Raw genomic sequence first — 23,480 nt, 5'->3', positions numbered from 1 at the left:
AAGCTGTGCCACATACTCGACTGTCTCATTGGAAAGCATGTTCATCTCCTTGATCTTTCATCTCAGAATTGCCTGCACAGATTAAAAGAATATAAAAAGAGGACAGGCACATACATTATCAGTTATCTAGACTAAGATGTGAACACTAACTTTGATGGATGGCCTGTGTCATTTGGATGCCCCATCTCATGTGTCTCCTCAGCCAGCTGTAAGGAAGACAGTTCGCCTCTGGAGAGAGAAAATGTGATGAACAATTAGGTGAGGAATACATGAGGAAATATCCACATAAAAGGCAACACATGGGATGATGAAATACATGAAGGGACACTGATTATTATCATTATTATTAGATTATTGGTAATGGTGTGTCCAACACAAGCAAACAATCTTCTGAGGACAAAAGCTTCAGAGAAAGATATTTGGCCATATTGCAGTTACGTTCAAGTATGGTCCTGAAGACGTCAGTATGGTCCTTCAATTACTTCCTTGATCATATCAGCTGTCAATCACGTATGAAGACTGAAGACCAGAACATTTTCTAGAGAACAGTAACATATTTATTTATGTTTGATCGTGTTTGATTAAGAGCCTGATCCTACGTCAGTTGCTATCTGAGAAGACCTTCCACAGGATGCCATCAGCACAGCGTCATGGGAAGGAGTTTTAGGCATGGGGGAAATTCAGAAAACCGCACCAAGAGTCCCTCCCGGTTCCTTGTGACCTGCATTAGACAAGGACCATCCCCATCAGACTTAAAGGTGCCATGTGTAATGTCCGCCAAAAATTAAATTCATACTCCACATTCCATAAAAGATGGGGGCAGTATACCTCCAGAAAGTGAGTTGGTCTACCCTTGAGTAACAGTATTGCAGTTTGGCTGGCGGTTATGTTGCCTGCATACCGCCTCCCATGGCTGAAACTGGTATTATGACAACTGTCGGGCTGTGGCTAGTAATTTAGCATGATAATTCAGGTAGATATCTCTGCAGCACTATACCTTGTCTTTTTTTTAATAACATCATCACCCTTATTTCTTCTCATTCTTTTGATGCGTGTAGCTCATTTTTTGGATATTTTTACCTCAATTCTTACACATGGCACCTTTAAACTGGAACACCCAACCTAAGGGAACCAGGTGTGCAGCTGTTACACTTGCACCAAGAGAGAAGACCAATCCAAGGAAGTAAAAGAGTGAGAGATATGTACGGTAAATAACAATTATAATTGGGTGGGCAGAGAGTATGGGTGTTGTGCCACAGGGGTAAAAGTGGCACATAGTTGCCACATACAAGTACTGGCGAGCACACAGGTGAGTTGTGTAGCATCAGCTGTGATCTTAATTAAGTGGTCACCTTGAAGCAAAGATGAGGCCCCACTGGACCAACAAACACAGAGGGATCTCCTCAGAGATTTTGAGATGCCAGACAAGCCCATACATGCCGTATTCAAGGTGACAAGATGGGGGAGTTCTCAATGTCTTAGGGGGATATGTGTAGTAGATGCTGTGGAGCCCTAAGGTGGGCCACCCATGTTGTACTCTGGGTTTTCCCACACATACTGTACACAGAGAGAGAGATAGAGATATACAGACCAACAGACAGAGAGAGAGAGAGAGAACTTGTTATAAGCTGTGGCAACACTGAAATAACCACAAATAACCACAATGAATAATGAATCAGGCCTAATGAAAGAAGAGAAAGGACTTTATGTCAATGCCTTTTTTAATGTTTGCTGTTTGCAGCATGTTTTCAGTCCAAACAGTCAAACAGTCTATGAATGGATACATTCTCTTCATTGTTTCATAGGGTGCCTAATTCAACGAAACACCTATGAAGGAAGGTGCCTGTTTGAAAACCCCAGTGAAATGCTCTTGAAGGCTGTTCTGTTGGTGATGTTTTTATTAGTGATTTGTGATTTGTTTAGTGATTTTGGTTTTGACGGTAAATAGGCTTGGTTGTAGATTGGCCAACCTATAGCAAGAGGAATTTAACATCTCTCCTGTGTACATTGGAAATTACATTTAACTATGCAAATACATAGCCCATTATATGCCTGGTTGTGTTGTTAGCGTATTCTCTGAAGTATATTTCTCAGGCGCCAGCTGTATGACTGATACTTGGAACCATTCTCTTAACTTTCCCAGAAATCGTGTTGATTCACTGACGCAAAACAAACTTTTATGAGCTCCCCATTATTTGATTACCACTCGTCTAATCGAATCTCGCTTTAATGTGTTTCTCTATTAAATCTTGCTATCAAAGATTCACTTTCTGTCTCACTCGATATGACTCAGATTAACTATAGGGACAGTGAGGGGTCACCTCGGAGAAATTCAGAGGGGAATCTCTGCCAAGAAACCGCTGAGTATCAGCTTGTAGGGCGATTAGGTGTCCATCAGGCGTGTTTGATACGATCCCTTGCACATCCCTTCTGATAACATTACTCCAGGATTCGACTATAATGTGTTGCCCCCATTCCTGATTCTGTCTAGAGTGTTCACTGGATACATAAATGTGAATAAATTGCCCTATGCACGGGTTCCTAAAACAATTATGTAAAACCTACAGTGCTGTGCATAAGTTTAAATCCCCATGAAGTTGACTAAAAAGAGGAATAAAAAATTATCTTTTGGAAATTGATCTTAATGCCTTAATTTAAAAAATGAGGATAAATCCAACCTTTAAGGACACCAATGTTATTTGTGAATGAATAATGTATCATAAATAAATAAATGTTCTTCCTTAAAATACAGGGGGTATAAGTATACACCCCCCTATGTTAAATTCCCATAAAGGCAGGCAGATTTTTCTTTTTAAAGGCCAGTTATTTCATGGATCCAGGATATGCATCCTGATAAAGTTCCCTTGGCCTTTGGAATTAAAATAGCCCCACATCATCACATACCCTTCACCATACCTAGAGATTGGCATGGGGTACTTTTCATAAGATCATCTCTCAATGCAAATCAAACCAGCTTTTAGGCTAACTGAAATAAAACCATGGCATTGTGCATATTTTGGTGCATTTGTGCATATTTTGGTCATTTTCAAAGGAAAAAATATTATGTGGGGTACCTAGTAGGAACCTGAAAATAAATTTATGTGGGAATAGTTCAGTATTTGATAATTTAAAGTCTCAATGTTGCATGTATGTTTCCTTCATACATATAATTACATAATTACATTGTTACACCTCTGCTCCATTCCTGCTCCTGAAGAACTATATCTATCTTGTTCCTGAGGAGCTCCAGACCTAATTATCTATTGTATAGCATTGATACGTTGTACTCTAAACATCCATTGTATACTAAGTATCCATATATTGAGCTACTTCCACATAGATTTTCAAGTTATACTCATCACCACCACACATACCATTCAAGTCTTTTGAAAATTACTGAAAAATGCCAGCTTTCCAGCTATCCTTGATACCTTTGCCCATTATATATAAGGAAAACTCAAATATTGGCACATTAGTGGAAAAGCCTATTGCATGTAAAGAAAATGATTGATACCAATATCAATATAATATCATAATGTCAATCTGTCTTTTTTCTAAATCTAGGGCCTTATAGAAAATCAATAATAATACATTAATGCCCAAACATTGCTTCCCAGATAATTTGGGAGTCATACAGTACAGTTGTAGGGTAGAGTTGAGCTGAGTACAGTTGAGACATGTGTACAGTTGAGACACCTTAAATATCTTGCTTGCACAGCAAGCCCAAGTTGTGATTTTTGCTATGCACATGCATATTAGTGCCCTCTTTGATCATGGTAAATTTGAAAGACACAAGTGTCTCCCATCCAAGGATATCGGCAAGTGTTTTTTTTCCAAAGTAAGAATTTCACTTCACCATGCACCTTCAACAATGAATAGCTCATTACACTTATGTTACTGTTAAGCGTAACTGGTATCATTACAAACATTATTCTGTGTCCTAAAAACTGGCATATTTTATGGCATTGTGCCATGTAAGGTCGTTGCAAAATCTAGAGAAATGTGTGAGGTAGTCAGCGGGGGACAATAGAGACACATTGGATTGTGTTAGGCTACTTGAACATTCCATTTGTAGGCTACTGTTCGCTATCTGTTCCTGTGTCACATTTTGTTCATGATGTATTCCTTTTAACCAACGCTAATTTAAATGAAATGAATGAATTTGAACTACAAACACTTTGCAATTGCTATGTTTTTATTTATTCAACTTTCCAACTAACGGTTAGTTAACTATACATCATTAAAGATGGGTGTCTCAACTGTACCAGGTAGGTGTCTCAACTGTAGCCTACTCTCTAGGGTACAGTTGAGACACAGTCGAGACAAAAAATGCACCTTATGAGCTAATTGTGGAAAAAATAAACTACTTATGGGTATTATTGATTTATAATATTTTAGTCTACAAGCTAAGGAAATGGCATGTGGAATATTGTGTGGAAAATCACTTATTTTCAGTATCTATTTTTTGTTTGATTTTGTGTGGGCAAAGTGTCTCAACTGTACTCAGTCTACCCTAAATAGGGGCAGCCGTGGCCTACTGGTAAGGGTTGCCGGTTCGTAGGAAAAATGTGGGCGAGGGAAGTGGTTGAGCACTGCTCTTCCATGCCCACATCCACGGCTTGTGCAAGGCACCTAACCCCTCACTGCCGCTGTAGCAGGCCGCTCACTGCGTTGGGACTAGTGTGTGCTTCACCTCACTGTGTGCTGAGTGTGTTTGACTAATTCACGGATTGGGATAAATGCAGAGACCAAATTTCCCTCAGGATCAAAAGAGTATACTTATACTTAAATAATATCTGGTGAAGCAACAACCTTTAACTAATTTGACACAGAATGACCCATAGGCTTTAGGCTAATCCACAATAGAAATGAGTTATGCATCAATACTATTATGCAAGCCACAAATATCTGTTATGATTTGTATCAATGCAATCACAGTACAATGCAAAATAAATCTATTCAAACTTCTGTGCTCCACGGCAGAGGATCACATGCCAGTGTGCTGTTGTTGAGGAGTCCTGCAAAGCCAAATTAGCGGTGTGTAGCCTATGCCAGGTCGATACAACACAGGTTAAGTAGTAAGCCTAACCTACACAATATCACGGTAACTAATCAGTAGCCCAGAAAGGACACAAAAAAGCCTACAGTGTTACATGTTACAAATGCTTATTAAACTGTTGTATAAAGGTAGATCAAACATTAGTCAACACTAATAGGATTCTTTCCAAGTCGAATCGCGTCCCCTAGTGTAGGCTAGAAGTAGGCCCTATCATTGAATGCAAACACGAAGGGGGAGTAGCCAGTACAATTTAGGACACGTGATTCCAAAAACCATTTTTCAAGTGCCTCGTGGTCAATGAAGGTTTTCATTCAAACGTAGATGGTAGTTTTGGTCAGATTGTTGATAATACAGACAACATTTACATTTTCGTAATTAATTATTTGCTTTATGGTGTGCTTTATAGTGCAGTTAAATATCGATAATTAGTCGTACCTCTGCAGATAGGCCAGAACACTGTCATTCAGACGAAGCGTTTCTACTTCCGCTACGCATTGGATTCCTTCCTGGTTGCAGTCGCTTGAACAAGCCAAACTAGACAGACCTTAGGAAAAAAATCAAGTTTTGCTTAATGAAGCCCTAAACTCTTAAAGTATTGGGGAAGTGATTGTTGTCGCGCAGTTGAGCACGAAGGATTACAGAGGAGACGATCGGCCGCGTCAGCTATGTGTGATCTTGTGCGATGCAAAAATTAATTCTAGCCATTGAGTGAGTGCATGCAGTCCAAAATGCCCGACTGCTGTGCCGCAGCGAATTGTAACCAGAAATCAGATCAGTCCGATATTGCCTTCTTTAGTTTTCCTCTGGATCCAGAAAGGTAAGATTTGTTTGGCGTATGCCTGATTTTTGCAATAGCGATTTGTTGGAATACTTTCCCCCTATAACCAGCTTTTGTAAAGTTGTTCTCCAAGTCGCACTTTTAGTAGCATGTTAGCTGTTTGCTAGCGTTCCTCATACACTTTAAAGGAATATAACGCCGGTTGGTTCATAAGTGGAAGTCTTGCAAGTTGTTTGCATAATCGTGGTTTCTTCTCTAATAGTTAAGATGGCTCTTAATCTATGCAAATATGTATCGTATCTTCTATGCATATGTACATTTTTCAAAATCCTTTCATTTTGTAACCATCCCAGTAGGCTAGCTGAAATCAGTCCTCCCCCTCCCCCCTCCCCCGTCGGTGCACGGTGCACCTAATTCTAGTTTATCAGGGCCTTGGCCTTCTGTTAATTCTGAAGTAGGCTAGAAGTAGGCTACATTCTTTTATTTTACTGTATTAACAATATCATTGTTTTCTTCTCTTAAATTGCCGTTTAGATGTAAACAATGGCTGAATAATTGTCAGAGACCAGATCTTGGGACCAAAACCCCTGAACAGTTGCACCAGAGTTACAAGCTTTGTGCAAAACACTTTGATAGTTCCCTGTTGTGTCAGGAGGTAAGTACCTATCTATATTAATATTAATGATAATTTATTTGTATCTGCAGAGCAATGTTGATCAGGAGGTGAGCCAATCAACACACATTAATTTGTTCCCTTTGGTAAATTCTGTTCATCAGTTTGACATAGTTTGACATGGCTGCGTAGAAACCTATCTAGCCCCCCCCCCCCCATCGTAAAGCCCCAACTTTATGCTTTTTTAGTAGGTCATCCGTGTTCATTCCACATCATTCTTTAATCTAAGAAATATAGATCTCAGCATTTACCCCCTTTTAACATTTTGTGGTACAGTCGTACATGCAAAACATAAGATGATCTTGGACCCATGACACAGTTACTGTATAATTCGTTTTTTAGTTTGAAGTAACAATACACATCTAAATAGGCTTTGGTTTTACTAACTGCTTTCTTCAGGGGTTCATTATACTCCTTTTTGTTTCAGATATGAATTGTAACTCATATCTGTAACTGACATATTATAAATATTTTGTTGAGTCACACTTTCATTTGCTTATGTTAAGTTCTGTGTGACCACAGGGTGTTGGGTTAAGGAGTCCACTTTGTCTAAATGACTACATGTTTTTTCTGTTTCGGTCAAATCTGTTTGCGCTTATTGCATCTGTTTGTGCTGCAATGACTGAAGCAAAATTATTTGTAAAATGTATCATTGTTTCCCAATATTAAGGCAAGGCTTCAACATCTTGAATGTTTGTGTCGCTGCCCTGTAGCATGGTTTGAGAATTATAGATTTATTTGGGTATTTGAAGGATAAAATGTACATGTCTTTCAGGGTAATGCCGAGGCTTTGAAGGATGGAGCGGTTCCTACTATATTTGACATCAAATTTAAACCGGAACCACAGACCTACAGAAGGAAGCGTCCTGGAGAACCGGTGAGTACCCGCCATGGAGGGACACCTAAAGAGTGCATTCCTGTGCTCAGCTTTAGCTTTATAAGTAAAATGTATAAAATAATGGTTAATGTATGTGTCATATGTCATTAACAATAAAAAAGCAATTAAATCAATATTTTAAGACTTAATATATTTTTTGTATAAGGAAGTCACTGATATGATTTGACATATGATTTAACTATGAGGGTGTGCCCTTTCTGCATGAATGCTTACATCTGAAAATTAGCTTGCTAATGTTGACAAATGACTGGTTGATAATATGAGAAACTGTGTTCTCTTACTGAAGCATTGGAAACACCTGGATGACTCCTCAGATTTAGGTTTGAGTCTGAATTTGGACCAGTCTGCCATATCAGTCTAATTTTTTTTTGTCTAAAAACTTGCTGTAATGTCTTTCCATAGATTGCTGGAGAGCCTGGTGATGTGAAGAAATCTAAAGGTTTGTATTTACTCTACCATTTATATGTTGTATGCATGGATGTATGAGTGGATGTACCATGCTGCTGAAATGTAAAATCAGGGTTCCCACGGGTCATGGAATTTCTGGAATATCATGGATTTTTAGAAAGTCTATTCCAGACATGGAAAGTCAGGGAATTTGATCATTCTTGGGACAAAGTCATGGAATATCAGGGAATTTTGATGTAGCAGTTTAAAATGTACTTGCCAAAGTACATGAGCGCATTAAGATATATTTCCCTGCAGAATTGGTGTATATCTCGTTATTAACGTTACTGCTTGTTTGAGTAGTTGTTTACCTTGTTTATTAAATGCCCATTTAATCATCTCCCACTCTAAAAAAAGTAAAAGATTCTTGAACTCTCTGTAGCTGCTCTGAAATCTTTGGTCGGTATATTGTACCATTCATTATAGTAGATCATAGTAGATTTTTTTTCAGGGAAAGTCAGGGAAAATTCATGGAATTTTACATCTGACTTAGAGTGGGAACCCTGTAAAATGTAAACAATCGCATTCATTCCTTTCCCACAGATGGTGACCTAGAGGAGCTGAACTTGGAGATCAACAGGGAGGCTGGGGAGAACAGTGCTGGTTGTGAACCGTTGCAGGATGACATGGGTGCAAGGGATGATCCCCACTCAAAGGGCAAAGAAATCCTCAAGCTCTACTTCAAGGAAACGCTGGCTCTGACTGGCTTCAGCATTGGGAACAACACCTCCCTCAGTGTAGCTGGTACACTGAGTGGCCAGGGCACCCAGCTGAAAACCAACCGCCTGTGCGATGAAAAAGTAGACAAGAAAGAAGTGATGAAGTTCGGCGAGGACCTCATGCGAGAGGAGATTCGGACCAGCCTGCGGCACGCCCGCTTCTTCTCCATCCTCCTACAGGACATGATCCGCATCGAAGGGAAAGAGCAAATCCCTGTATTTCTCCGCACAGTCACCGACATCGGCTTTCCTCAGAAGCACCTCATAGGGTTTTTGCCGTGCGATGTGGACTGCGAGAGTCTGTTCTACATGCTTCTGTCGGAGATCCGAAACAAGTGGGGCCTGAGGATGGAGCACTGTCGTGGGCTCACTTACCTCACCACAGGTGCTATTTGTCAGAAGATGAAGGAGTTATCCAGCAGGATATTGAGAGACTTCCCACAAGTCGTCCTGGCCCCGAGTGACCCGTATGCCTTTAACATGTGGCTGATCCGATCTATGCCCATGCTTTCCATCCAGAATGTGATGAGCGCTGTCGAGGAGGTGGCAGGCCTTCTGAGAGAGATTCCTCTTCTCTGGACTGAACTAGAGTTGAAGATCTTTTCAACCTACAGCCACATAAAAGGTGAAGTGGATCGGATCAAAGACTCTTGTCAGGGGCGCTGGGAATATGGCATCAATGCTTTCCAGACCATGCTGGATATCCTGGAGCCATTCCTGTCTTGCTTGTCAGGAACAAGCATGAAAGTGGAACTGGAATCCAGACCAGACACTGCCGAGCAGGTGGCGAAGCTGAAACAGGTGCTGAGAAACTTCAACTTCATCATGACACTGGTGGTGCTGAAAAACACCCTTTGTTGTGTCAGCATCCTCAACCCAAGTCTCAGGGGAACAATCAGCATCAGCAGCACGTTACAGTACACCATCTCCAATGCCTTGAAACTACTCAACAAGTACTTGCAGGAGATCGCCATACACCACAGGAAGTGGTTTTCTGATGCAGTGGGCCGGGCAAAGAAGTTAGGTGTAACAGTCGCTTTGCCAGAGGACGCCACAGAGAATTCCCAAAATGCAGTTGAGTCCCAGGCCTCCCTTGAGGATTACTACAGGGAGTCGCTGTGCAGGAAGGTTTTGCACTACCTCGTTGATGAGGTCAAAAGGGTCTTCAGCACAGAGATGGTGAGAATCCTGCGCTGGTTGTCACTGGTGCCATCCTACATGGCAGATCATAACTTTAGCATTCGCAGAGATAAAGTGGCTGATGCAAACTTGAACAACCTGTCACGGCCAGACACCTTCTATGATGAGCTGGGATGCTGGGAGGTCAAATGGAGACATGCCAGCAAGCGAAGGATCCTGCCAACCACGGTGTTCGCGACGCTGAAAATACCTGATATCGGGTTCTACCCAAATGTTCAGAGCCTGCTGAGAGTTCTGGGTACGATCCCATGTGTGAACGCAGAAGCTGATGTTTATGGGCAGTATGACATGGTACTGGACCGTTACCACACTTACATGAGGGAAACTCCTGCGGATCAGAGACTGTGCAATACAGCATTTGTCTATGTTAATCAAGATGTGCATATGAACATGGAAGCTATGGTGGAGTCCTATGTTGAAAAACACCCAGACATGTTGCAGTTATTGGAGATGGTAAATAATTTAACAATTTTTCTTTTTATCATTATTCAAAGATGTTGCAATCAATGCAATTCAGTTCAGTGGCCTTAATTTTATCATTGTGCTTGTATTTCAGGACAATGAAGTAATGGAGACTGAACCTTCAGGTAAATACATTTCTAATATTTTCTGTGGAAGTTATGTGCCCTTGCTATATTTTAAAATGTTTGTGTGTTGTTTTTCTTGTTGACCTTTTTGTGTTCTTAGCCTTACTCTATTCTAACAAAAGTTCATTCCTTTTTTAGCACCTGAGAATGATGGAAATGGTGATGGAGAAGAAACGCAAATGGTGTTATCAACAGTAGACATGGAAAGACCTAAACAGACAGATTGTTCCGAAACCAACAAGGAAGCTCTCAAATCAGCCTTACAGTCAGCAGTGACCGCAACCTTCAGTAGCCACAACAAGAAGTGCAAGGGGTCCACTGATGAGTCGGAGTCTGGGACGGAGTATGTGTCTAAGTCCGAAATGAAAGAAGTCCTCCGGGTGTGTGAGGACGCAGTTAGGGAGGGCATTCTTTCTGAGGTAGGCAACTCCTTCTTCTCCCTCTTCATCGACCGCATTGTCCGAATGGGAGAAGTGGACTATCTGCCCCTCTTCCTCAGGTTTGTTGACAGTTTCGACGTCATGCGTCTTGAGCTGCTGGGCTTTGTGGAGACAGATCTGGACTGCGAGACCATGTCCGAGCGGCTTTTTGATCTGGTCACTAGTGAGTGGCGGCTGGACCTGAAGTACTGTAGAGGGCAGGCATACTTAGGTTCAGGTGAGGTCTCGTACAAACTCAAAGCCTTTGCCTGCAAAGTCCAGGAAAAGCACCCACTTGCAATATGCTCCTACAGCTCCTGCTACTCCTTCAACACGTGGTGGTCCAGGTCAATTCCTGTTTCCTCAATTACAAGGGCGCTTGATGTACTAGAAGAGGTCATGTTGTTTTTTGGCAGTACCCCTGCATTAGAGAAGCAGCTGGACCAGGTCATAGGTATCGGCCTGAGGGAGAGCTTTGAGAAGATCCACGAGCTTCAAGGCAAATTCTGCTCTGTTTGGATGGAAAAGCACGATTGCTATGAGGTCTTTGTGCAAATGCTGGAGCCATTGGTAGAGTGCCTTGAGAAGATCCACCTCAACAAACCTCAACGCTGGAAGGTTGCAGAGTCAAGCAAAGCTGGTCTTCTGCTTCGACTACTTCAAGACTTTGATTTCATCTTGCCCATGGTTGCTCTCAAGAATGCTTCCTCCTTCACCAGGGAGCTTAGCGCAGGGTTGCAAAAAGACCACTTCAGCGCTGCCTCACAGCTTTGTCAGATTAGTGGCATCGTGGCCACCCTGAATAGGGTGAAAACTAACATCAAAGTTTTCCACCAGAATTGGTTTGAGGAGGCCTGTGCCCTCGCACAGAGTCTGAGAGTGCAGATTAAATTACCCGATAGTGCAGCTGCATCAAGGGATGGAATGGTCAAGCCTGCGACATACTACAAAGAAATGCTCAGTATGCCCCTGGTTGACAACCTCATCAGTGCTGTAAAGGACCATTTCTCAGATGACCACAAGGAGGCATTGAACTTCCTGTCACTTGTGCCGTGCTCAGTAACTGTGAGCTATATGTTTGAGATCCTCAAGTCAAAGCCTCCTCTTTACATCAATGACCTGCCTGACCCAGACAACTTTTCCACTGAACTTAGCTGTTGGAGGGTGAAGTGGAAGACCAAAATGGTGGCAGTCACCATACCAGATACTATATTTCAAACACTAAGACTGCCTGTTATGCAGTACTTTGCCAACATTGCTACACTTCTGAGGATCATGTGTGTCCTACCAAGCACGGCTTTGGAGTTCTGTGGTGAGACGACTTGCCACAGTAAGTATCAGGACTATCTGAAAAACACTGTCAGTGCAGAAAGGACTCCATGTTTAGCCATGTTGCAGGTTGGGACCAACTTCAGCAGGGATCTGGACAGGATGGTTGCACAGTGCTTGAAGATTACACCCAAGACCTTAGAGGGCATTTGTCTTGTAAGTTTAATAGTAACCCTTCATTTTTTTTCTTTGCTCATAATTGCAATGTCTGGTGTCATGAAAAAATATGCCTGTGGGTCCTTGTCCTAAAATTTTGTTTCTATCCACAGGATCAAGAATCAAAAAATATCATGAAGAATTCTGAGATCAATGCTGCAGGTAAGACTATGATTCCTAAAAGTGAGTTAATTATGTAATGAAATGCACATGGGTAAATTGTGATATTAGCTTTTCTGATGGATTATGCTTTATAAACTGCACTAGTAAAACAATTAAGTTTGATAAATTGGTTATCCTATCTCATGGAACATCTGTTGTCAAAACATAATCATAGTTTGACCCATACATTTCATGATCACATTAAATAGATCATAATGCACAGTACCCTCCAGAATTATTGGCACCTTTGGTAAAGTTGACTAAAAACAGGTATAACAAATAATAATTTGGTTATCTATTGTAATCACAATGAGAAAATTCAACCTTGAAGGGAAGCAATTTTATATTTACACAGTTATTGCCACCCCTAAGAAATCTTGTATACAAAATTTAGCAAAAGCATTTTTCTATTTATATTCAACTTATTTAGTTAATCAGAGTGTCTGTGAACTTTCAGAAGTAGTTCATGACTAACTTTATTTTCATACCTTAGTGAAAAAGAGAGACGGAGGCCAAATCCCCTAGTCATTTTTCAACATGGGAAAAATAAGAGAATACACTAAATTTAAATAAAAAGAAAGTGTGTAGACATTTGTAAGCCAGGGAATGGTTAAATGTATTTACACATATTTACAGTTGACATTAACAGTTAACAATAATTAAAAGATTCTAACCAACTGAAAATGTGACAAACATGCTTGGACAAAGACCCATGGTATGGAGGATGATAATAGAGGAAACCCCTTCCATAAGAACCACTGTTGGGGAGTTCCAGAAAAAGGTATCATCTTGGGGTCAAGTCCCCCAAAAAATCTTGAAAATTGACCTCACTGCTAATAGATTATTTAGAGGGCATGCCAGAGGCCAGTTGCACAAAAGTAGGATCAACAAATCCAGGATAAGTGACTGAGCTGAGCTTAATGAATCCAAAACAAGAGTGTCCAGGCTTAATTGGTTGCACAAAGACCAAGCCAGGATGAGCAGACACGGATTCATCAAGCCAGGTGAAACCGATAAGTGCGCGCTCACGGCTCCCTCAAATAGACCCCGCCACTGTTCACTGATTCACCATGGCTTCATTGCCTCTTCTACGGTGTAAAGTAGGTAGCGATACTGCAGCAACACCTCTGTTTAGGAGAATATTGCAACTAGTGTCGCGACCACCACGTGCGAGTATAAATGGTTACGGCGCTCCCGTGACGTCACATTGTCGCACGACAGGTCGGGAATGCCGAGTAGCCTATGTAAAAGACATAATTAAAAAGAAAGGCAACACCGCCACAGTCATAAAGCGAAGCAATCTTCCCTGATGATGACCGTGGTTGGCTGGTGAGGGACCAATATGTGTTAAATTAGTTAATATGCTTTACATTTCAGTTAATATGTCCTGCAATGGCAGAGGAATTTAGTTTTTTTTTTTCTCTGTGGCCCTAATATTCCGTCATTTTATGTATAGCCTTATAGTCTATGGGAAACTCATCTAAAAATCATCATTTATCCAAAATTATTGCAATTAATGATCACAAACGTTTAAATAATGACAGTGGGTCTTGTTATATGTGATTACAATGTGTAGTGGGTAGTGGAATAACTATTGGTTTCCGTTTGTGGTGACTGCTGACTGAGATAAGGGATGAGATTAAATAGATCCTGGAACTTAGCCTGGTCTGGAGCAGACTAGCTCCACATAAAAAAATTCCATGGTAACTTATACCATAACATATCCTACTGCCCCCTATCCCGCTTTTGTGCAACCGTATCACCGATAAATTTAGCCAGGATAACCAAGATATCCAGGCTTAATCCCTTAACCTAGTTTTGTGCAACGGGCCCCAGGTTAAAGCCTTTACAGTCATTTTTAATTACAAATGTAAACGGCAGGAGTTACTGAATGGTAATGTGACTTTTTCTGGAATTGTGATCTATTGTCAGATGAAATGAAAATTGTGTTCTTTGGCAAGAAACACTTTAGGTGGGTTTGGCGTACATAGAATAATGACTACTGAAAAGAACCCCATGCCTCATGAGAATTATGGTGGAGGGGCTATGATATTGTGGGGCTGTTTTTATTCCTAAAGGCCTCGGCATCCCTATTAAGGTGCATGGTATCACAAACCCCAAGAAAAACCTGAACATTTTGAATGGAAATCTATCAATCTCTGCCAAGCCACTAAAAGTGTATCATGATTGGATCATTCATCAGGTCAATGAATCAAAACAAACATCCAGATCAAAACAAAAATGGTTTACTGAACACAAAATCAATCTTCTGCTATTGCCATCTCAGTCCCCTGATCTAAACTCTATAGAAAAACAGTAGGGTGGGTCAAACAGGAGAATGCACAAGTGTGCACAACATGAATGGTCTTATATGCCTTGGTTTGTATTCTTCAACTTTATGGGGTGTCATAGAGGAATATTATGAGCTGTTTTATTGTCAAGGGAGGCTTAAAGGAGAAATCCGGCGAGTTCTCACATAGATGGCCGATTCTCGAGGTCACAGAGGGAAAAAAAACCTACAGCCAGACCGCTACAGCGCTACACTCTAGGGGCATGTCCATGAGCTCCCATTTTCATTGTGAGATTACAATAACTCACCAAAAGATTTTTTTTTTATACCTGATTTTAGTCAACTTTACTGAAGGTGCCAATAATTGTGGAGGGCACTGTATGCTTCTGGGAAATAAAAGGAATTGTACTATAATGCCTCATTGCATTTGTTTCACAGTTGAGTACAACACAGAGGATGGAGAGGAGTTTGAAACTCACCTTACCACAAATGTAAAAGATGAGCAGGGGCTGCAGGCAATTGATACAAATGGGCACTCTGGAGACAATCGGATGAGCGCACGGAGACTCTTTCACCAGGCAGCACGTCTAGCCAGGAAGGGCACATTGCTTTCAAGCCTCCCAAGGGAGGATCAGGATGCGCTGACTGAGGAGCTAAGTTTGTGCCAGTGGTCGCAGGCAGATGATGAAGGCTCCATCATAACAGACCAGGAGTTCCTTGAAGGCATTGTCAAGTCTATCCGTGAAGCTATCCTTGAAGAAGTACATGAGTCCCCTTTCTTCTCAGTCATCATTGATAAAGTGGTCACAGTTGCTCTGAAGAGGTACTTGCCCGTGTTTGTGCGGTATGTTAGTGACTACACACCAAAGGTAGAGCTGTTGGGTTTCCTTCCCTTGAGTGACAACTGTCAGGGAGATTCTCAGGCCAAGACCCTTTCACAGACACTCACTGATGACTGGGGATTGCAAATGAGCAGCTGCCGTGGCCAAGCATACATGCGATCAGGGCCAGAGTGTCAAAGCCTCAGGAAATTGTCGTTGGACTTTCTGGAGAGTTACCCTCTTGCTGTGGTCACACCCAGCGAATCGTGTGGACTGGCCCATTGGCTGGCAGGAAGTCTCCAGTGTGACCAGATATCATCCGTCCTTGGCATTGTTGAAGACCTGCTGCATTTTTTTGCCCAGTCGCCGACACTGGAGAGCAAGCTTGCCGAGACAGTTGATGGGCTGCTGAATACCCCTCGCGAGGCCTTTGAAGACAGCCCTGAAACCTGCTGCTCCAGATGGAGGAAGAGGGAGGACTTCTTTGACGCCCTCGTGGACACGTTGGAGGGGATTCTGAGTTGTTTGGATTCTGTCAATGCTAACAGTGAGGGCATTTGGAGCAGCACCATGGCTCTCCACGCTGGCATCCTTGCCACGGCTATTCGAGGGACAGAGTTTGTGGTTACATTGGTGATTCTCAAGAACGCTTGCTCCCCACTGAAGAACTGTAGCACAGTATTCCGCTGTGGAAACCCTGCTGACATTATCTGTGAGCTGGAGAAGATCCCACTCATCATAGAGTCCCTCAGCAATATGCTTGCAAATGTCGATGCTGTGCACTCTGTTTGGTATGAACAAGCCATACAGATGGTCACCAAAGTTTCTGGCTTGGTCATTTTCCCCGAGATGGCAGGTCTGGCCCAGTCACCTGAGGTTCACTACCGAGAGACCATCACCTTCCCTGTGCTCACAGGTCTGATTGAGGAAATGAAGTACAACTTCTCAGACGACCACCTGAAAGCCCTGAAGGTGCTCTCTCTGCTTCCCACTTGCGGCCCACCACCGGTGGTGCCGGAATCGCCCGATCAGCTCCACATCATCTTCCAAGACGAGCTTCCGGAACCGGACACGGCTGAACAAGATTTCAACACCTGGGCGACGGCATGGAGAGAGAAATACCAAGAGTTCTCCCCGCCGGCTTCCATCTCAGAGACACTTGTCCACACTGAATCCAAGAGTAACCCCAACGTGACCACACTGCTGAAGCGGGTGGCCGTCCTGCCGAGTGTCAGCATGGAGTGTGACCTGATGAAGAGCTCCCTGAACTCCCTTAGAGTGCTGCTCAGGAACACAGTGTGTCGGGGCAGCCGGACCGACACAGTGATGCTGCTCAGTCATCGGCCTGTGTTTCACCTGCTGGAGGAAATCATTGACAAGTGCATTGATGGTGAACCCGAGAGTCAGTCATATCTTACAAAGGTAAAATACTTTGAGCAGACACATAGACCTTTTAGTTCATATCTGCAAATATTACATATTTTTAGGTTATTCATTTTGCAGTCAGCAGTTGTTGTATCTGAAATGTGGTCAGCACCAAGATATTTGGTGTCCAGTTTTTTTATTCCTTGACATTGTATGGCAACCTTTTGCGCAAACGGGTAATAATGCTCAATGATTCCCTACCCTATTTAGCTTAATGTAGACAATGGCAAAGTAATGCCACTTACAACTGACTTTCATGTCAGAAAACATCAGATCATATACAGTGATGTGAATTAATAATATCATAAATGACAATTAGATGTAGCTGTAAGCCTGTGTATGGACTACATTTGCATTGTGCTTTATTTCATTTTTGGAGTTGGTACAAGGCTCTGTTTATTCAGAACTGCACCAAACTTCAGATACATATGAGATGACTTTAGAATCTGAGTAATTGTTCTGGTGAAAACAGAACACAATCCTAGAAATAACTGTAAATCAGTAAATTGGTATTCAGCTTCATTAATAAGCTGATATTAGCCCTCATCATACAAATCTGTAGCATCAGTAGTATGTTTACATTGAATTAATTTTAATCATCATGTCTTGTATACTGATTGTTGTTTTATCCATAGGTGAAGCAGAGAATTGACAGTTTTAAACTGAAAAGTGGTAAGTCTTACATATTGTATTACATATTGTATACATTTTCAAATTACAGTTTAGAATGTTACCATATTGTACATTGCATATTATTTTTTGAAAGTATACTTAAATGTTCTCTGTAATGTTTTACTTACTCCGTCCTCTTTCCTCACAGAACTGACTCCTCTGGAAACCAATGGTTCTTGTAAACCAGAGGTGGACATTGATGGATGCCAAGTGAAGGTGAAAGATGAACATCCTGTCATTAAGATGGAAGCGGCCTCTGAGAATAGTGTGGTGCAGAGACCAGTCTTCTCCTTCTACAGCCCCTCTGTCCGAGAGGAAATCCTCAAAGAACTTTGGGATTCTCAGTTCTTCACGGTCATCATTGAACAGGATGTGGACATTGATTCTGAGCCGCATGTCCCGATCTGCATCAGGTATTTGGACAAACAGGACACCCAGTGCGAGGAGTCTCTAGCTTTTATTCCAGTCAGCACCGACGTCAAAGCTTTTGTAGATTGCCTGGAGGCAGTCCTGTCAGAAAAGTGGGGGCTAAATATGGCATTCTGTCGGGGGCTCTCCCTGCTGTGCACTGGTAGCGTGGGGGCACAGATGAAGATGGCACTGACCTTATTTTCCCAGAGGTACTCTCAGGTGATCTGCACCCTCAGCTCTGCCGTTTCCCTCAATGTGTGGTTGGCACGAAGCTCTCCTGTGGCCATCATGGGCACCCGAGGGCACCTGTCGGAGGAGCTGCTGCAGTGGTTCACTGCGGACGTCCAGCGTCAGGCGAGGCTAGAAGACACCATCGTGTCGCTGTTTGTGCTGGACGAGGCCAAAGGCAACGAGCTTCGGGATAAGTTGAACTGCAAACACTGGGAGCGCAGTCACAACACGCTGGATTTTATGGTGGACATCCTAGAGGCAGTCACCCTCTGTCTCGGAGAGATGAGGCACGGGACGAGTGGCCAGGAGAGGAGAGACGTGCTGCGTTTTTACGACACGGTCCAAGATTTTAAGTTCATATTCACAGTGGTGGCCTTGAAGAACATCTTGAACATCACCAAAAACACAAGTCAAGGTCTCCTAGGAAAGCCTTTGGACATGTTGAACGCTGTAAACAATCTCCCTGTACTGTCGGTCATGCTTGATGAAGTGAAGATGAACTTGGACTCTTGCCATCAGACTTGGTTCACAGAGGCAGTGACATTAGCCTCGAAGCTACAGATTCACTTGCTTCACCCAGCACTGCTGGAGCCTTTGAGTGGGCATTACAGAGAGGCCGTAAGCAGAGTGGCTGTTGAGAAGGTCATCACTGAAATCGGCGAGCTCTTTCCAGATCACATCACGGACGTCATGCGCTGCCTGCAGGTTGTGCCTTATGTCCTGTCCAAAACTGAGGACAACTGTGTAGACGTGGGCTTGGTCAATATGTTCAGGGAGGACCTCCCTGACTTGGCCTCGTTCTCCGACGAGGTGCAGAAGTGGAAAGCCAAGTGGACAGACTCGATGGGGGCTCACTTGTACTTGCCCAGCACTGTGCTGGACACCCTGAAGGTGTCGGACATCAGGTCCTTCAGCAACGTGGAGATGCTCCTTCGGATCCTAGTGGTCTTGCCCTTCTCAAGGAGGGAGAGCACATTCAGGCAGGGGAGGAGAGCCCTGCAGGAGTTCATGCAGCAGTCTCAGAGAAAGCTGTCCGAGCTGCATCCGTTGTAAAGGAAAGGGTCTGCTCACCTGACCCCCATGGCTATGCTGTGACTATTCATTTTTTGTACTGCTGAGTTTGAAATCTATAGCCACTGTACCCCCTGTTATTGTAGATCTAAAATGCAGTAGATATGTTTTCTAAAAAAAAAAAAAAAAAAAGTGAAATTGAAAAGAGTATAATGTAATTTTTCCCCTCTTGTTGGGTTTGCCAGTCTTTTCTGGTTCTTTCTATTTCAGTTTTATGTCAATGCTGTCAATTTGAAATTTCCATCTATCTTAGCGGACTGCCTATTGGGACCAACGTCTTGCCAAAAAGAAAGAATAATATTAATAATAAGTTTCCCTCTGAGGACTATAAACGCTTGTGTGCCTTCATATAAAATCCTACCCCTAGCTCATGAACGCAGAGGGGTGGGGTGTCTGGAATGACGGACTGTTCCATCAGGCTTCATTGCGGGAAGTGTCGTAGTATCTTGAGGAACTTTAAAGAACTTTTGTTGCATCATTTCTGATTGAAATCTTACTGAAGTCATTACACTCTCATACATCACTGTTAGACTGCAAAGTCATTTCACAAAGCTGTATGAAGGTCTCCTTTGGCACAAATATGAAATGTTTAGTATAATTTAGATGTCTGTTTTTTTTTTTTTTTTCATTTTAGATCAGAGTTTTATTGCAAGATGTTGATCTTTATCATCACACTTTGGTGGATGCTGGAAGTCAAGATAAAAGCTAAAAACAATGTTTGGATGAACATGCAACAGTTAAGGAAGATGGAGAGTGGCACCATGAAAGTTACTTTTAAAAAGATTAAGGCTGATTAAACTAAACAACATTAATGACTGTGCCAAATCTTTCGATAGAAATCTTAAGCACATAAGCGCAAATCAGCAGCTAGATTATGAATGAAGTGATTGATATAGCGGCACTGTCTTATGTGGTTTGATATACGCATGCATTGTTTTATGCTTTTATTTTATGTTTTTAATCATTGTTTTGGCTCACGGCATCCATCATACTAGGCCCCTCTCAAAAACAAAACACGACACATTCACATATATACACATATATATATATATTTGTCAAAATAAAATTATTCAAACCATGCTTATGTCATTTTCTTCTGTGATTTATTTGTACTGGTATATTTTCTTTCCCTGCACAGAATTTTGTCATGAAGTTGAAATTACACAAGGTGGTGCTATTCACTCTCAGTAACTTCTGGGTCTGCTTAGTACAGGTCCCAGGTCCTTGCTGAAGTGAGTGTTATTACTAGTAGGCTGCTTAATGTAATCACGATTCATTACTGTATCCAAGGTCAAATGTACTCATCTAAAAAATGTAAAATATTTGTTATGGTTAACTGTAAGGTTGTAAAATTGAGGGAAATTCAGAATGAGGAGTTAAGAGAAAGATTCGAAGAGTTAGTGTTTTTCTCTCAGAGAAAATTGATGTTTAAAGTGTTTAGAGGACTCTATTCTTGAAAATGCTAAATAAGTTTGAAACGGCTTGTAGCTAATATTTCTTTTATCCCAGAAGCCTTGATGTCAAGCTGAACCACTGCAGCTCAAAACTCTGCAAATAACTTAACAAATAAATAAATTATTAATTAAATAGCATCACTGTGAAACTGGAAACAGTTTCTGAGCCCAAGAGATTCCATATCTGCTTCTGGCAATCAAATTGGCACGATGTCCAGTAGAAAATGGATCTTAATAACATAAAATTGATAAGGCAAAGAACATTTTTTAAAGATAGTCAGTGTTTGTGCTTCCAGTGGAATTTTTAGTTAATGTTAGACTTTAAGCACAATGGATATCGAGTTCAACTGTTTCAGCTTTTATAACCATAAGTGTGTAAAATTCTAAGGCTATATTTAAGTTTATTTATTTATTATTTGTATTTATTATATAATAATTACATTTATAAAGCAATGTAATTGAAGCCATTGGATCCTACTTGATTTAATTAAAATGTTTTAAATTTAGAGTTTATGTAGTTTAGTCACAGTCTTAGCAGCATTTTTTTTTTTTGCATGAGCTTCATCCCTTTCCAAGAAAAAAACCCTGTTAGTGGAGATTTCGCCTTGGTGGAATTCCTTAAACATGAGCCTACTGTATTTTTAAAAGCTTTGGTGTGCCTCCTTATCGTCTCGCTGAAAGGCTCCCTCACTGAGCCGCGTTTCTCTTTGTCTCGTGATGTGGAGCATCCTCGACCCACAGATCTGTGATTTCACCTTCTTCAGACGGACACGCATTGTCCCTGCGAGCTGAAACACCAAGGCATTCGCTTTCCCTCGCACAAGGGCTCGATTGTTGCTACCCAGCTTGGTGTGAAAGGAGCATCAGCGTGTCTTGTCTGTGTTGTACTGTGGTCATCCCCTGAGCAAACGGATCCTGACCAAGGCCTGTTTGCAGACGGGATTAATGCAGAAGACTAACGCTCTCTGCTGAGGCTGACTCCAGCAGTTAAGAATCCAGACTACCACAGCACCCACACGGCTCAAAAGCCCTATTCCACTCCGGTCAGCCCCACTCTTTCATCTTTTATTTTGTATATTGCCCTTAGATACTCGGGGTGTATTTTTTAAATTGAATGATGAATACTATTACTAACTTAACATGACTTTATATGAAGCGCCCTTAGATACTCTGGGTACTTTAGTATTGAATGACAAATACTATGTAATTTTTACTTCAGTGTATTTTGTTACAGGATATACCATGAACACTGTAATGTGAAAACTTAACATAATTACTAGAACCAAAATAAAAAAGTGCTCATGAATGGATGGATGGCCTCTCCAGATGAGGGCCATTCTTCAGCTGCCTGACGTGACCCCGCCCAGGGGTAAGTGGTGCCCCCATTTTTACCCCTGGTGCCATCTTACAATCCTGGCAACGCCAAGAATTCCCCTAATTGAACTTTCGCACTGGTTTCCTGCTGGAAGCCAAGGTTCGGGCCCGTGTAAGACCTGTGGCACCCCGTAATCGTGTCCATACACAGAGAGGGTTTAACTAGCCTCTGGAGGCAGAGGCAGAAGGCTTAAGTGGATTTTGTTTCAAGGTTTCCTCTCAGGGAAGAAATGGAGGCCCTCTCTAGAGTTCAGAACCACCAACAAATAGAGCATTTGGTTTTAGTTATTGCTATGTGAAGTTGCGCTGGTTACACCCGGAAACCTAAGCCTTATTTAATGCGTCAAATTGAAATTTTGCCATCCATCAGCTTGTTGTAGAGGAGTCCTGAATACAATTCATGATTTAAATTTAGATCATGATCATGACTTGCAAGTTAAAGGTTCTCATGCCTATTAGACCTTCTTATCCACAGATTAGATCAAAATATAGATTCAATTGTAAGACTACTACGGATTCTTGAAATGCCTCCTTCGGCCCTCTCCATCCTCTATCAACAGCATGAAAACTCTGTGACTGATCGCCATTGTGACCTACAGGAGTACATGTGCTTACTGTCTATGCTCAGGGAGAGCAAGTGGGATTACCTTGTGATTTAAGGTGATTAGGTTACTGCTTTGGTAACCCATTTTCACCGTGGCTCGTCTGGATTTGGGTCTCTCTCTCTCTCTCTCTTTCTCTCTCTCTCTGTCAGCTTCTAGCATCATATCTCATTCCACCCCCTCTGATTCCAGAAGAATATTGATATGAAACAGATGTATGACAATTGAGCTATTGTTCAATTCATTGCCCCATCCTCTTTTATAAACCAATATAGCACAGATATAACTCATCACTGACATGGTTGCCTTTCTGTGTTGCTTGTGGTCACACATAAAGCATAGGCAATTGGCCTTTGTCATAGCTCTATGCTCTTTCCCTCCCCTTAGTTCAGCATTTCCACAAACATATTACACATACTGGGATTTTTTAAAAGCAGACTGACTACAACCACCAAATAACGATAGTTTGTACATGTTAATCAAGTGTAATCAATTGAGGTAGTGGCTTGTTATTATCTTGTAATCATTTGGTTTGGGAATGAATCTCTATTTTTTCTTGTTTTTCATCTCCCACCAATTTGATCATTCTCATGCAAAGGGATCAAGCACAGATGTAACTGTGTAACTGCACACAAATAAGTCTTCCTGTTTTTCTTTTCCGTGCGTGTTAAGGAGAAAGAGTGAGACAGAATAAGCCATGAA

General features: G+C 41.8%; 1 protein-coding gene across 1 annotated transcript; it reads left to right on the top strand.

Moving 5' to 3' along the window:
• The first annotated feature begins 5,357 nt into the window (after nucleotides 1-5,357).
• Nucleotides 5,358-20,418, top strand: LOC143112791 (uncharacterized). Its single transcript, XM_076275090.1, has 11 exons — nucleotides 5,358-5,876; nucleotides 6,372-6,492; nucleotides 7,286-7,387; nucleotides 7,811-7,847; nucleotides 8,399-10,227; nucleotides 10,331-10,361; nucleotides 10,500-12,265; nucleotides 12,379-12,427; nucleotides 15,156-16,960; nucleotides 17,599-17,635; nucleotides 17,784-20,418. The coding sequence occupies exons 1-11, from the start codon at nucleotides 5,776-5,778 to the stop codon at nucleotides 19,328-19,330; spliced, it is 7,425 nt and encodes a 2,474-aa protein (XP_076131205.1). The 5' UTR covers nucleotides 5,358-5,775; the 3' UTR covers nucleotides 19,331-20,418.
• Nucleotides 20,419-23,480: the final 3,062 nt, after the last annotated feature.

The sequence above is a fragment of the Alosa pseudoharengus genome, unplaced genomic scaffold (genome assembly GCF_046254945.1).
Source record: "Alosa pseudoharengus isolate Yale_2024_CS ecotype anadromous, Long Island Sound unplaced genomic scaffold, YU_APseudo_1.1 YU_APseudo_1.1_scf_8, whole genome shotgun sequence".
NCBI classification, from domain to species: Eukaryota; Metazoa; Chordata; class Actinopteri; order Clupeiformes; family Clupeidae; genus Alosa; species Alosa pseudoharengus.
The sequence above is the reverse complement of the archived record's forward strand: the minus strand, read 5'-3'. Positions and strand labels throughout refer to the sequence as shown.